The sequence below is a fragment of the Hylobates moloch genome, unplaced genomic scaffold (assembly GCF_009828535.3).
Source record: "Hylobates moloch isolate HMO894 unplaced genomic scaffold, HMol_V3 SCAFFOLD_8, whole genome shotgun sequence".
Lineage (NCBI taxonomy): Eukaryota > Metazoa > Chordata > Mammalia > Primates > Hylobatidae > Hylobates > Hylobates moloch.
Window position 1 is genome coordinate 34602154 of NW_026652283.1, and position 15948 is coordinate 34618101.

Sequence of the window (15948 nt, forward strand, 5' to 3'; positions counted from 1 at the left end):
CAACCCGCCTGCCCCACCTGGACTGGCCAGGCCTTCCCCTGTGCGCCCTAGGCTGGGCGGCCCAGCAGGTCTCCCAGGTCCCGCGAGGGGCGGAGCCGACGGGATGCGCGCCAGGCTCCGCCCCTCCTCCGGCCCCGCCCCCGGCCTGGCCATTGGCCGCAGAGCTCGGGGGCGTGGTCGAGCTGGGGCTGGGGGCGCCCGCGGTGCCCGCCCGCGAGTCTCGCTGCCTCCCTCCCGGGGCTGCGGGCCCGGCGGCCGGGCTGGCTGGGCCGCGCTTGGGTTCCCGCGCCGGCTCCCGCACCTGCAATGGGGAACTCACACCACAAGAGGAAGGCCCCCAGCGGTCCCCGGGTCCGCAGCTTCTGGCGGTTCGGGCGGTCGGCGAAGCGGCCGGCAGGTAGGGGCCGGGGTGGGGGCGGGGCTGGCAGGGAGGAGGGTCCGTGCTGCGGCCGTCGCCACCGCTGCTGCCCCCTCCCGGGGCCTGGAGGGTGTGAGTGTGAGGGGGGGTCGGGAATCCCCGCGCAGACCCCACCCCTCACAGGCACACGGAGACACACGTACACGGTAATACCCACGGGCGGGCACACGTACATGTTCGCAGTTTACACAGTCACACGCACAACACCCACTCAGATGTACGGACACGCAGACACAGGATCACATACACCATCACACCCACACTCTTGTACCATCGCAGTAGGACGCACAGAGCCTGAGACACAGGTACATGTATACCTATGCATGCGGTTTACACAGCCACACGGACTACACCCACGCGCAGATCCAGACACACAGGCACACAGTCGTTCACACACATCGGTCATGTGGGTACAGTTGCCCAGCGTCTTAGGCACACAGATGTACACACAGGTTCATAACTGCACAACCAACCGGACTCGCATTCAGGCTCACAGCAGACCCTAAGGCACTCGGACACACACGCTTATTCCCCAGATCTTAGCCCCCAACAGGCTGAAGGCTGAAAGTTTGTAGGAGGGAGGGGAGACGAAGGTGGAAGGAAGAAGCTGGAAACCCGGGGCTGGAGTCTGGGGACCGCCTCCATCTGGCGCGATCGGGAGTCGGACTGGTTTTCTTGGCTCCCTCCCTACCCCCACCCGCGCCACCGCGACGTCTCCCCGCCTCACCCCCCTCCCCTGCCCCCGCGGTCCCCGAGGTCGCCGCCGTATCTCCCCCTTTCAATGCAGCCACCGAGCTGGAACGCAGCCCTTGCCGGCTGCTGCGGGATCCCTCCGCGGGTCACATTCCAGGCTCCAATGGGGAGGGGAGGGAAAGGGGAAGGCCTCCAACCCCAGGAGATGGGATTCCTGTTTCCCCCAACAAGTTCGGCAGTTCAGGGTATCCCCGAGGGGTGCTGAAGGAGGGGCTATCGAGAGTGCCTAGTTACTGGTGAATCCAGAGATGGGGGAAGGGCAGGGTGATGGTTCCATTCCCTCCTCTCCAAGATAGAGGGTCTTCAACACAGGCAGGCACCTTAGCGATACCTGTTGGTCTGGGGGAGTGAGGAAATCCCAGAGGAGGTGGAGTGAAGGGGGCCCTGCTGTGGTGGGAGAATCTACGGGTGTATTCCCAGGTTGGCCCACATTCCTAGAGATTCCGAACCGGAGCTTGATGATCTCATCGCTCCATAGAGGGGGTGGTGGAAAGAGCCTGGGCTGGGAAGTGGGGGACCTCTCCTCTCAATGAGGCTCTGGAATAGGCCCTGGTGACCTTGAGCAGATTCCTTTCACTTGTCTGGACCACCCTGGCTCCTACAGGGGTCCTGTCTGTGAAATCAGGGGCCCTAGGTGACTTCTTGGGACCCTTACCGTTCTGGCTAGCCGTTTCATGGATGAAGAGACTGAGGTCCAGGAAAGAGAGACTTGTCCAAGGTCATTTGCCTATGGTGGTTTGAGGTAGTAATATAATCAAAATGACAATAAGAAAAGGGTTAACTAAGTTCAGTTAGGCTGTTTGAGGATTTCTCAGAAGGTAGGTGTTGATGAGAATCTCCAGGACCTTCCAGCACTCTCCCTGCCCCAGCAGTCCTGAAAGCCCTGTCTGTGCCTACCTGTCTCTCCTAGAATCTGCACTGATGGGGCAGGGCTGGGGCTCTTCATCTGTCCTCTGATGGTCGCTCCGATCTGATGGTTTCCTAGGAACTAACTGTGGGCCCAGACTTGTGACCATTTGTGATGGAGGAGAGAGAAGATAAGAAGGCTGTGTTGATAGTCTCTTGCCTACTGGCCCCTGAGGAAGTGGCCTGGGGCTTCCAGCAACACTTGTGAGCTTCCAGCTCCTGCTGCAACTTATGGGTCAACTCAGGCTTTAAGGCGTTCTGAAAAAAATTAGAAAGCAATGTCAAGACAACACAGAAATTAAGTGTGAGGGGCTAGGAAATATTCTAGGCAATATATCAAAAGCCTTCTGGGTTGGGGTCAGCTTTAGAAAACTGCGGAGATGGTCCTAACTGGTCTTTGAAGTAATCACAGGATTGAAATTAGTCCTAAGTTGTTGGTTAAATGAGAGAACCAGGGATTTGTTTCAGCTGTGGGGTATGGTCATGGGCAAAGGCATGGAGTTGAGGTCAGGCGAGGTGGCTCACGCCTGTAATCCCAGCGTTTTGGGAGGCCGAGGTGGGAGGATAACTTGAGCCCAGGAGTTGGAGAGTAGCTTGGGGCAACATGACGAGACCCCCCTCCCCCCCCCATTTCTACAAGAAATAGTATCTGGGCGTGGTGGCACGTGTGCCTTTGGTCCCAGTAGCTTGAGAGGCTGAGGTGAGGGGATTATGTGAGCCTAGGAGGTCAAGGCTGCAGTGAGCCGATCGTGCCACTGCACTCCAGTCTGGGTGACAGAGTGAGACCCTATCTCAAAAAAAAAAAAAAAAGAACGGGCTGGATGCAGTAGCTCACACCTGTAATCCCAGCACTTCAGGAGGTTGAGGTGGGTGGATCACCTGAGGTCAGGAGTTTGAGACCAGCTCAGCCAACGTGGTGAAACCCCGTCTCTACTAAAAATACAAAAACTAGCCAGGCCTGGTGGTGGGCACCTGTAATCCCAGCTACTTGGGAGGCTGAGGCAGGAGAATCGCTTGAACCCAGGAGGTGGAGGTTGCAGTGAACTGAGATTACGCCACTGCACTCCAGCCTGGGTGACAAGAGTGCGACTCCATTTCAAAAACAAACATAAAACAAATGGAGTGAGACTGAGCATGGAGGTGGGAGGGAAAAGTAGCTGAGGGTCCTCTTGAGGTTCCATTGTGAATGTAAACCTCAGTACCTTTGGTTTTACTTGTGCTGAGGATCCTAAGTCATCCTCGGCCTCAGCCTCAGCCTCTGCTGTGACAGGCCCAGGTGGGGACTGGAGCTTGAGTATAAGTACTCAAGCGCCAGCATAAGTACTCATTTCATTAGTCTGTGAGAGGAGGAGGGAGAGAGTACAAGGCAGGGAGAGAGGTCTGGAGTCTGCAGGCCGTAGGGAGCCAGTGGAGGTGTTTGAGCAAGGGAGGAGTCTACAAAAGTGGGGTGTTGGAAGATGGCTCTAGGGTGGGGGCAGGTGCAGGCAGGACAGGTTGAGGGTGGGGTGATGAGAGTGGAGGCTCAGAGACTGTTGCAGTAATCCAGGGGAGAGGTGATGAGGTGAGGGCTGGGGACAGGGTGAGGGCTGGGGACAGGGTGGGGGCTGTGGGAGTGGAGAGGAGTGGCAGCTGCAGAGACACTTCGGAGGAAGTGGCTGAATTGATAAGACCTGGGATTAACCAGATGTTGAGCGTAAGGGCCAGAGGGAGCTGTGTGGGCTTCTGTGCTTGAGGCTGCTTGGCTGGGAGATGGTAGCAGAGATAAAAATAAGGCCCTATGCTGTCCCTTTACATCAGTTAATTCATTTGTCCTTTGTCCTCCAACAGTCCCACAAGCCACAGGCTATTCTCCCATTTTAGAGATGAGGAAGCTGGAGTTCAGAGAAGTGAAGTCATTTTCTCAAGGCCACACAGCAAGGAGATGGCTGAATCTGGATTCAAACTCAAGCCTGTCACATTACAAAGTCTGTGCCCTTAATCAGTTTAGGAATAGAAGGGTGTCATCTTATGATGGAGGCGCCTGGATGTCCTCTGGGCAGAGAAAGCCTGCGGCCCCAGGGGATTTGGACTGTGTAAAGAGGACTAGTGGAGGAAGCACTGTGGGGAGGGTTAGGGGTTGAGGACTAAGCATTAAAGCCTCCAAGCACTTAGAGAGGGAGCAAGTGGGAAGGGGAAATCAAGACTCAAGGAAGGGTTGATCCCTCTGATCAAATGCCCTTGGAAGGTAGAGAAGGGTGAAGGTGTATGAGGTGAGGCCTCCTGACTGCTGGAAAGATACTGTAACCTGCTGGGATTGTTAGATCTTGGCACTCAGGGATCCACCCAACTCTCCCTTTCCCAGGCTAGCTGGGCACTTGGTCCTGGGTGGGTTGGGGAATGGTGGTGGATGTGAATTGGTAGCCCAGGAAGACCTGCCCTCTTCCTTTTCCCATGCATTACATGGTCAAGCTCACACACATGGCCCTCCTTCTGGTTGGATTAATTGTTCCCATCGTGCACATGGGGAGACTGAGGGAAGGGACTGCTGGAGTCAGACCATCTGGAATTCTTTTCATCCTTCCCCTTGCCTGTAGACCTGGAGGTTTAACTTCTTGGAGTCTGGGGTCTTTAGTAGGTTCCACAGCTGGAGAAGGCTCCCTCCTCCATTCCCCCCGTGTCTCGTCCCCTTTCTTGTGGGGAAACTTGTGACCAGCTGCTTGGGTGACTTGCTTGTGGGAGCCCCGGGCTTCCAGATAAGAGGCTGGTCCAGCTCTCTCTGATCCCAGGGATCTGAGATAAGCGGAATCTCCTTGCTGCCCCAGGCCCCGACTCAAAGCAGGGAACCACTGACCCCCCTTCCTTCTAGGGGCAAAATCATCCATGGTGAGGGCTCTCTGGAGATCATCTCTCCAACGCCCCCACATCTCAGATGAAGAAACCGAGGCCCAGGAAAGCACAGTACCTGGCTCAGGATCATGTTGCAATTAAGGGGGAATAAAAGCTCCAACCTAGGTCTCCTCACTCCAGGGCAGCGAGATCTGGTCTGGGCCTGGAATTCCCTTCCCTCCCAAACTGAGGGCTTAGGGCTGCCACATGGAGGGGTATCGCTAAGGAGAGATAGGGAGCTGATGTCAAGTGCTCCTTATCACACCTTATCGTAATGGCCCTTAACCTTACTTGAGATTTGAAGAGAGCTGGAGTGGTGGGGAGAGGAGGCTGCTGGTGGCATGGGAAGAACATGGTTTTGCGGCCAGTCAGAGTTGGGCTCACATCTTGCCTCTGCCATTTCTAGCAGTGTGACCTTGGGCAAGTCTCTGACCCTTGGAGTCAGGGTTTACACTAGATTGTGTGGCTTTCTTTAAGGTTCCCAGGCACTCTGTGATGTTGGTGTTAGTCCCACCTTACAGATGAGGGGACTGAGGCCCAGAGAAGCCAATTCATTCATGCAAGGCCTGGAATCCAGACCTCCTGATTCCCAGCTCTTTCTTCTCCCTACTCTGTGCTGTCTGCCTCTGGCGTCCATAAGATGGGGATAATCATGCCTTGAAGGAACTTCAGGAAAGGGCTGTGGAAAGTTAGAATTGTGCCTTGGCTGAAAGGGATCATTATGTCATTGCTGGGAGCAAATACTGGCCCAGAAACTCATTAGGACATTTATTAATATTATTGTAGCTAATTCCTCCGTGCACTACTGCCTGTTCCCCCAGGGCACCCCGTGGGATGGGCTCCTCCCCTCCCTGCTCTGGGCACTCCCTGCCCCCCATTATTTACCTTAGAACCGGCCTGTCAGCTCTGTCCCTGCTGGGGTGGGGCTGGACACCAAGGGAAGGAAGGAGGGGGATTCCGGCACAGGTGGGGTGCAGAGCCCCTACTTTCTTTGGGCAGAGATTGAGGTCACATCCCTTCCCCAACCGCCCTTACCCATTAACTTTCTCAGAATCACTAAGGTTGTTGGAGTGAGACCCAGGTTCAACCACTCCCTGGTTGGGTGACCTTGAGCAAGTTAGTCACTTTCCCTTGAGCCTCCTGGTGCTCATTTGTAAAAAGGAAACCGCTCCTGCCTTTTAACTTTGTTGTTAGGTGTTCTGCGAGACCGTAGAAGAGAAAGTGTTTTGAGAACCGTGAGGCGCCTCCACCTGAGAATTTGTTATGCTCATTTTCCTTTGTCTTGCCTCTTTGGGAATAAAATCGACATTCTGGTTTCTGCTTCTGCTTCTAGAATGTGTAATGGCGGGGGGCGGGTGGGGGCGGAGGCCTTCGTTTGTCCACCTGTACAGTGAGGGGTTGAGGCTAAGGGCCTCTGAACACCCAGGATTCTGGCTCATGGGCTGGCCAGGGACAGTTCGGACAGGAGTAGGGAGTTGGGGGCTGGGTTGGCTTCAGAGGGTTTGGCCTCCTGAGCAAGGCCACCTGGACAGCTGTGCCCTCCCCCCTCATTCCTCTCCCCTGAGTCAGGCCTGCCTGGCTGTGGGCGCGCCACCACCCCCGCCCCTTGCTCTGGAATGGGGCAGGTTGAGGCCTCACCCCATGGAGGATGTTGCCAAGACAGTGCGTGCGCATGCGCGTGGCCTTGGACGGCAGGGGCTCCCTCCCTGATTCTTCCCTTTCCCCAGGCTTAGGAAAGCCCCTGAGTAGGGGCTACATACACCTGTTTTTCTGCACACACAGCCCCTTGGCAGGCCCTGTGTGGGTCTGTGCGGTCGCTCATGGGTGAGGAAGGCAGGAACTAGGGTGGCTTAGGTGTGCTTTATGGGGGGGTGTGTTTTTTTGTTTGTTTGAGACGGAGTCTCACTCTGTTACCCAGGCTGGAGTGCAATGGCCTGGTCTCGGCTCACTGCAAACTTCGCCTCCCGGGTTCAAGCGATTCTCCCGCCTCAGCCTCCTGAGTAGCCGGGATTACAGGAGCTCGACACCACGCCCGGCTAATTTTTGTATTTTTAGTAGAGACGGGGTTTCACTGCGTTGGCCAGGCTGATCTTGAACTCCTGACCTCGCGATCCGCTCGCCTTGGCCTCCCAAAGTGCTGGGATTACAGGCGTGAGCCACTGCACCCGGCCATGCGGGTGTGGTTTTGAGAGTGCCCACCTGTGGAGGTGGCCCCAGTGGGACGCTGCCTGCTGCCTGAGTCTCTGCCCTGGTAAACTGTCTCTGAGTTGAGGAGCCCGCAAGTGTGCTTCCCGGTGTGCCCTGCGTGCTGGGGGCGTGGCCACCAGGAGCAAGGTGTCTGCTCAGATCCAGGAAGCCTCCTCCCCCAGGCATGTTGGGGATGGGGATGCGGTATGGGGTCCTTCCCTCATGGCCTCAGCCCTAGGCTGCACCTCTGGTCTGCCAGGGCAGAAAGCCCTGGAACAAGGACTCTAAGGGTGGCTGTGGGCAAGGTCTTTCCACTCTCTGGACCTCAGTTTCTTTGTGAAGTACCCCTCCCAGTCACCTGAGACTCAGGTTGCTGAGCCCCTCCCCAAGCGAGCCACAGGTGTATAGATCTGGGGTGACTCTGGAGAGGCTGCGGGCTCTGATTTGGGTGGGGAGGGGGAGGGGTGTTGCTGGGGCAACCAGATGTTATCAAGTGTAAGCCCTTGGATCTCTGGGAATTTGCAGCTGTGGCCCTGACTGCCAGCTGTGGGCCTGGGACCTTGATGAGCTGATGTTCCTCCACCCCCATCTTGGCAGGAGCTCAGCCCTTAGTTTCCCTGGTTAGAGGGTAGCTGAAGATGACTGTCCTGTGTGGTGAAAGGCTCCAGTTTTAGAGCCAGCCAGTTTGGGAAGTCACTTAGCTCTCTGAGCCTCACAGGCCCATGATCAATTACTAGGAAAGTACCTTCCAGTACCTGCCTCAAAGAACTTTTCTAAGATCCATGAGGACAGAGACTACGTTTTGCCTTTCACCACGACCTGGCATGGTGCCTGGCATGAATTAATCACCCTGCAAATGTCGGTCTACTGGTCTTTTCTGTTTGTGTGAGACTGATAAGAAGGGTGGGTGGGTGGGTGGATCTGGCCTAAGAGGGGAAGAGTGGGGACAGCAGGTGGTCAAGAAACCTCCAATTTGTAGGGATGATGGGGTCCCATGACCCTTTTTCAGAGGGGAGATCAGGTTTGTAGCTGGCACAGTGCACAGAACATGGCTTTTGGATTCAGGTTGTTCTGAGTGAGAATACTGCTTTGCCATTTATACCATGGAGGCCAGAGGGGGCAGCTTTATAATGCTTGCTCCCTCTGGTCTCCATTTCGTCATCTATAAAATGGGAATAAAAGTGCCTACTTCTTAGGATTGTTGTTTAGATCTCATTGATTTGTCGATGTGACTATTCAGCTCCACAAATGTTTGTTCTCTGGAGAGCAAGACCTTAGCTTGTACTTGAGTAGTCTCCAAGAGGCCAGTGCTAGGGTGGCAGCAACTGGGGAAGGAACTGCAGGGGGGTCGTGTTGCTTGGGAGCCTCTGTGAATTTTTAGTTCCCTAGGGACTCAGAAAGATGCTATGACAGAGGGGTGTCCTTAGGCACGGCTGGTGGGATACTGCACAGATACATATATATAGTTCACAGACTCTCTTTCACAGTCTCTGCTATGTTTTTTAGAGTTTTCAGGGGAATCTTTTTTTTTTTAAGCTTTATTTTTATATATTTACTTTTTTTTTTTTAGAGACAGGGACTTACTGTGTTGCCCAGGCTGTAGTGCAGTGGTACAATTATAGCTCACTGTAACCTCGAGCTCCTGGGCTCAAGCCCAGCCTCCCAGGAAATCTTTTTTTTTTTTTTTTTTTTGAGATGGAATTCTTTTGCTCTCTTGCCCAGGCTGGAATGCAATGGCTGTGATCTCGGCTCACTGCAATCTCTGCCTCCCAGATTCAAGCGGTTCTCCTGCCTCAGCCTCCCGAGTAGCTGGGATTACAGGTGCCTGCCACCACACCCGGCTAATTTTTTTTTTTCCTCGGAGATGGGAGTCTTGCTCTGTCATCCAGGTTGAGTGCAGTGGCATGATCTCAGCTTACTGCAACCTCCGCCTCCTGGGTTCAAGCAATTCTTCTGCCTCAGCCTCCCAAGTAGCTGGGATTACAGGCGCCCGCCACCATGCCTGGCTAATTTTTGTATTTTTAGTAGAGACGGGCTTTCACCATATTGACCAGGCTGGTGTCAAACTCCTGACCTCGCGATCCGCCCACCTTGGCCTCCAAAGTGCTGGGATCACAGGTGTGAGCCACCACGCCCGGCCTTTGTGTATTTTTTTTAGTAGAGACGAGGTTTCACCATGTTGGCCAGGCTGGTCTCCAACTCGAACTCGAACTCTTTTTTTTTTTTTTTTTTGAGCCGGAGTTTCACTCTTCTTGCCCAGGCTGGAGTGCAATGGCGCGGTCTTGGCTCACCGCAGCCTCCACCTCCTGGGTTCAAGTGATTCTCCTGCCTCAGCCTCCCCAGTAGCTGGGATTACAGGCATGTGCCACCACGCCTGGTGAATTTTGTATTTTTAGTAGAGAGGGGGTTTCTCCATGTTGGTTGGGCTGGTCTCTTAACTCCCGACCTCAAGTGTTCCGCCCACCTCGGCCTCCCAAAGTGCTGGGATTACAGGCGTGGGCCACCACGCCCAGCCCGGTCTTGAACTCTTGACCTCAGGTGATCTGCCCACCTCAGCCTCCCAAAGTGCTGGGATTACAGGTGTGAGCCACAGTGCTAGCCTGGAATTTTTTTTTTTTTGAGACGGAGTCTCTCTCTGTCACTCAGGCTGGAGTGCAGTGGCGCAATCTCAGCTCACTGCAACTTCTGCCTCCCGGGTTTGAGCAATTCTCTCACCTCTGCCTCCTGAGTAGCTGGGACTACAGGTACACACCACCACCACGCCCAGCTCATTTTTGTGTTTTTAGTAGAGACGAGGTTTCACCATGTTGGTCAGGCTGGTCTTGAACTCCTGACCTCAAGTGATCCACCTGCCTCAGTCTCCCAAAGTGCTGGGATTACAGGCGTGAGCCACCGTGCACGGCCAGAATATTTTTTAACAGTGTCACTACCCAGCTGAAACCCTCAAGGCCTATGGGGCCCAGCCTGACCTGGCACCTGCTCTCCTCTGATTCCGTCTCCTGCCATTCTTTCCATTGCTCAATCCTCCAGCCATACTGGCCTCCTCTCTCTTCCCTGAAATCCACCACTCCTGCCTCAATGCCTTTCCACTTGCGGTAGCCTGTCTAGAAGACTCTTCCCCAGGTACCTGCCCTGACTGGCTCCTCAGTATTCAAGTCTCAGTTCCAATGTCCTTTTCTGTTTATTTTATTGTATTTTATTGTATTCATTTATTTTTGAGACAGAGTCTCACTCTTGCCCAGACTGGAGTGCAGTGGCGGGATCTCAGCTTACTGCAATCTCTGCCTCCCGGGTTCAAGCGATTCTCCTGCCTTAGCCTCCCGAGTAGCTGGAATTACGGGTGTGCACCACCATGCCCAGCTAATTTTTTGTACTTTTAGTAGAGACAGGGTTTCACCATGTTGGCCAGGCTGGTCTCAAACTCCTGACCTCAGGTGATCCGCCTGCCTCGGCCTCCCAAAGTGCTGGGATTACAGGCGTGAGCCACCGCGCCTGGCTGATTTTATTTTTTAAAGATGCCTGTCACCCAGGCTGGAGTGTAGTGGCTCAAACATGGCTCACTGCAGCCCCAACCTCCCAGGCTCAAGCAATCCTCCTGTCTTAGCCTCCCAGTAGCTGGGACCCCAGGTGTGTGTCACCACGCCTGGGTAATTTTCAAAGGTTTTTGTAGAGATAGGATCTTGCCTTGTTGCCCAGGCTGATCTTGAATTCCTGACCACAAGCCATCTTCCTGCCTCGGCCTCCCATAGTGCTGGGATTATAGGTGTGAGCCACCATGCCCAGCCTATTCTTTTCTTAGAGGGGCTTTTCTTGACAACCTAACTAAACCACTCTCCCCGCCCCCCGGCCCCACCAAACCTTCCTGTCACAGCTCTGGAGTCTTCACTACCCAAAATTACGTTGTTAGTTTACCTCATCCATGTATTCATCAAGTATTTTTTGAACTCAACTCATAACATGTTCCAGGCACTGATTTAGCCTCTGGGGATAAACTGGTGAACAAGATAAAGTTCTTCTCCATTAACTATAGTCCCTAGTACTAGGTTAACACATATTTGCTGATCAAATGAATGGATAAAATCATCTTTTTTTTTTGAAATGGAGTCTTGCTCTGTCATCCAGGCTGGAGTGCAGTAGTGGGATCTTGGTTCACTGCAATCTTTGGCTCCCCGGTTCAAGAGATTCTCCTGCCTCAGCCTCCCGAGTAGCTGAGATTACAGGCATGCACCACCACACAAAGCTAATTTTTAATTTTAATTTTAGTAGAGACAGGATTTCACCATGTTGGGCCAGGCTGATCTCGAACTCCTGACCTCAAGTGATCTGCCCGCCTTGGCCTCCCAAAATGTTGGGATTACAGGTGTGAGCCACAGCAATCTTAAAAAGAGGAGTTATTGGCCTTAATTTCATATGAGATCGTGACTTGTGTGATGGAGCTGGATTTGAACTGGACCTGATCTCCTTTCCAGTACTTCTCCACCTCACCTCCTTTTTTACTGCCTTCACCCATGGGCTGTTTCTTGGCTAATTCTGTTCTCCCTGCCTGGTGATCCAGGACAGAATCACTGACAGCGTGGGGCCATTGTGGAGAATTCCAGGCTAGGGGAGAAGGAGGTCTGCTTTGAAGTCTAGCCTCTGCAAGATTAAGTGTGATCTTGGAGAGTTCACTGTGTTTCTCTGGGCTTCTGATGTCACATTGCCAAAGCAGGAAGAAGAAAGTCCTTTGGAAGGTGTGGGGTTGAACCGCCAGCCACTGTGCTTCTGCTCTGGGCATCTCCCTGGCTTCCCAGGACTGTGTCCTGGGACTGGCCCCTGCCCCTCTGGGGGCCTCTGCTCACAGCCTTGCCATCCCACTAGCAGCTCTGGGCTCCTGCCTGGCTGCTGCACGCTCCGAGCTCTTTCCCCAGGGAATTACGCTAGCCAGCCAGGAGGCTTGCAGGTGGGCACCCTGCCAAGTCTAGTCTGGTGGCCCCTCCACCTGCCATCTGGCAGCTGGGACCCCTGCCTTAACTCTGGACTTGGGGGCAGGGTGAGTGATCTGCTGCTGGATGAGTATCTTCAGGCCTCCTAATCATACTCTACTGGAGCAGAGTACCCACGGACTCCTGGCCTCAGTTTCCTTTCTGTGCCCCTGCACCCCATTTGAGGGGCGGGGTCGGCAGATGGGCGGGATCAGTGGCGAAGGTGGGAGGAGGGCCTGGAGAGCAGCCCCTCCCCCTCCTCTGTCTGGAGCCGGTGCTCTGCGGCGGGGCGGGAGGGCGCGCATCCCTATAGTGCTGGGTTACAGTGAAGGCACGCCCCGCGCTCTGCTCTGGAGAGGCAGGGTGGGATAGGGAACGTCCCGAGTGGCGCCCGCAGTCATGGTGGTGTTCGTGGGCCGCCACCTCCCGGCGCTCCTAGGGCTGTTTAAGAAGAAGGGTGAGTGGGTGTGGCGTGGGGGGAGGGGAGGGATGCTCGATACCTCGCTTTGCCAGACCCTTATGTAGAATGAGGGATCAAGGCTGGGCAAGAGTAATGGGGTGGGGGCTGGAGGCTGATAATGAGGCCAGAATCTCCCGTCCGGCTGTGCTTTTGTCCAGCCGCTTTGTTGCTGCCTTTGTCTGGGCCCTGCTTGTGGCTTGGGAGGATGGATCCAGGTGTCTCTGACCTTGAAGTCTGCAGCCTCCCTGCTGGGGTACCCACACTTCACTGGGTACAGCCTCCTAGTCATGATGTACTAGCTTTTCCTGGTGTGCCAGGGAGGGTGGGACGTGGGCGGCCCAGAAGAGAGGAGAGTAGTACCGCTGGAAGTTGGGGAGCCTGCTCAGTGAAATCCCGTTTAGAGGCCTGGGAATGGAGAAGTTTTGGAGGGAGGGGCCTGTTCCTCCTTCCTTCTCCTAGGAATTGGACTTTCAGACCTGGATTAAGACATAGGGACAAGAGTTTATTGGACTTTTGAGGGTTAGGGGCCACCAGTCTGAGCGTGATCTGGGAGTCCCGTCTGGGAACCTGGAGTTGAGTCCAGGGTCCGTCTGACTCCTATTGTTGGGTGACCTTAGGCAAGGCCTTGCCCCTTTGAACCGCTTCCCCATTTGTAAAATCTGGGGATCTCGGGCACTGGTCTGGTTGGATCTGTTGGGGGCCTCCTAGCTCTGACCTGTGGGATTCCTGCAGACTCCCTAGGGCAGGAGCTCTGGCTGTTGACTAATGGGCTGAGGGAGGAGGAAAGGCAGGTTTCTGAACTGAAGACCCTGCTCCTGGAGCATGGCCCTTTAAAGGGCTTGTTTTGTTCCTGTCCCTTTATAAGGTGTTACCAAGGTCACATGACCCTTCCAGCACTTTTGCTTATGTTGTGGGTTTCATTTAAAGGGGGGCTGGGGCTGCAAAGTGCTGACACAGCCCCCCATCCCCAGGATTAGATGGCCAGCCCCTCCATAGGCGGGGCTTGTAACAGGATCCTTTGTAATGGATCCCTGGCTCCTCTGCAACAGGGGCCGGGGCCAGGGCCTGCAGGAGAGGGGGTGCCTGGGACTATTTCCCCAGGTGGGACTATTTCCCCAAGAGACACTGGAGCTCCCTTGGGCAGGTGGAGGGGCCTGGGTCTTTCTTCTCCCACCTCTGCCCATCCTTCCACTGAGGGGCAGCCACATGGGTGAGCAGGGGACCCAGGAGGCTATCTCCCTGGTCTGCATCCCCCCTAGGATTTTCTGGGAATCTGGTTGTAACTCATGCCAGCTCTCTCTCCTTCCTAATTTCCTATGGTATCTTCTTCCTGGACCTGGGTCAAGTGGTGGCATGAAAAGAGTGGTTTGTTTTCTTGTGAAGTGGGGTTTTGGGTATGGAGGCGAGAGCAGTGTATTTGCTATGGGCTATGTGTATACTCGGGATGTCTTTTGTGGGGCCCTGAGTGACGTGTGAGTACATAGTCGTGTATATACTTGGTTACTGTTTGTGTATATACAGAGCAGGGACTGTGGGTGTTGTGCGTTTACGTGCGGGCTGGGTGTGCTCGGTGTGTGTACCTATATGTGTTTATACTCGGATGCCCTTTGTTTATATACATGAATGACATCTGTGGGTGCTGTGTACACACACAGTAGACCTGTGTACCTGTGTGCCCTGTGTGTGGTGCCTTGTATGGGGCCCTTTGTGTGGTGTGGGTACTCAGATTTATGTACACTTGGGTGTAGTTTGTATATATGGGGGCTGTGTGTGTTGAGTATTTACTCCAGAACTGTGGGCTATGTGTCCAGACTGGGGGAAGGGGGCATTGCTTGTATATGCAAGGGCCGTGTGCAGTCTGGGGGCCATGAGTGCCCCTGCCGTGGGACCTGTGCACCTGCAGGGCCCAGATGCCTTTGCCTCATTTCCCTTCCTCCTCCCTCCTACTAGGCTCTGCCAAGGCTGAGAATGACAAACATCTAAGTGTAGGGCCCGGCCAGGGGCCAGGGTCTGCAGTGGGTGAGCACCAGGACAACGTCTTCTTTCCCAGTGGGCGACCCCCCCACCTGGAAGAGCTGCACACTCAGGCCCAGGAGGGGCTCCGCTCCCTACAACACCAAGGTAAGCTTCCTCTCCACTCCCCTCCCCTCTCCTCCCTCTAGTGCTGCACTGTCAGCTGTCAAAGTCAGGGGCCTAACCCAACAAACCCTTCTGGTGTCTTCCAGAGAAACAGAAACTGAACAAGGGTGGCTGGGACCATGGAGACACCCAGAGTATCCAGGTGAGCCCTGCCTCCAGCGCAGTCCTGACTCTTCTCTACCTGCTTGACCCCTGGCAAGGATGTCTTGGAACATTTCTGGGTCTCAGTTTCTTTATCACAAAGGGCTACACTAAATGACCCCTGAGGGCTAGTCCAGGGTTGCTCAGTGCTAGGTGATGCTGGAGGGGATCTGTGACTCAGAAGTTCAAGTGGGAGGCTGGGTGTGGTGGCTTACACCTGTAACCTCAGCACTTTGGGATGCCGAGGTGGGCGGATCACTTGAGGTCAGGATTTCGAGACCAGCCTGGCCAAAGTGGTGAAACCTTGTCTCTACCAAAAATACAAAAATTAGCCAGGCATGGTGGGAGGTACCTATAATCCTAGCTGCTTGAGAGGCTGAGGCAGGATAATCGATTGAACTTGGGAGGCGGAGGTTGCGGTGAGCCAAGATTTCGCTACTGCACTCCAGCCTGAGCTGGATTTATCTCAAAAAAAAGTTCCAATGGGGAGCCTTGAGGAGGCAGCCCCACCTAGATCTCCTTCTACCCTGACAGTCCTCCCGGACGGGGCCGGATGAAGACAACATCTCCTTCTGCAGCCAGACCACATCCTACGTGGCTGAGAGCACCACGGCGGAGGACGCGCTCTCCATCCGCTCCGAGATGATCCAGCGCAAAGGTGGATTCTTGGGCAGGGAAGAGGGACGGTGGGCACCATTGGGTCCCAGCATCTGTAGCTTCTTCTCCTCCTTATCCAGTGTTTCGCCAGGCTCTCTGATTCAATGAATTCGGGAAACACAGTACCCTGTGTCCTCTTGCACATTCATGATGCACACTAACTATAAAGCAGTTAAGAGTTAGAAAATCTTGGCGGCCGGGCGCCGTGGCTTATGCCTGTAATCCCAGCACTTTGGGAGGTCGAGGCAGGCGGGTCACAAGGTCAGGAGATGGAGACCATCCTGGCTAACACAGTGAAACCCCGTCTCTACTAAAAATACAAAAAATTAGCCTTGCCTGGTGGCGGGTGCCTGTAATCCCAGCTACTTGGGAGGCTGAGGCAGGAGAATGGCGTGAACCCGGGAGGTGGAGCTTGCAGTGAGCCGAGATAGCGCCAGTGCACTCCAGCCTGGTTGACAGTG

General features: G+C 54.7%; 1 protein-coding gene across 3 annotated transcripts in view; it reads left to right on the forward strand.

Annotated features, from left to right (window-relative positions):
* Nucleotides 1-15948, forward strand: part of KIAA1522 (KIAA1522 ortholog) — a 33876-nt gene that overhangs the window by 12186 nt on the left and 5742 nt on the right. The window contains exons 1-4 of one of the 3 annotated variants that reach the window (XM_032160105.2): nt 216-397; nt 14501-14671; nt 14776-14831; nt 15365-15488. In XM_032160105.2, coding sequence (XP_032015996.1) covers nt 307-397; nt 14501-14671; nt 14776-14831; nt 15365-15488 — 442 coding nt within the window. In that variant the 5' untranslated portion in view covers nt 216-306. Of the gene's footprint in view, nt 1-215; nt 398-12489; nt 12548-14500; nt 14672-14775; nt 14832-15364; nt 15489-15948 lie in introns of those variants that run through there. The other 2 variants (XM_058443430.1, XM_032160104.2) reach the window with 2 other exon arrangements.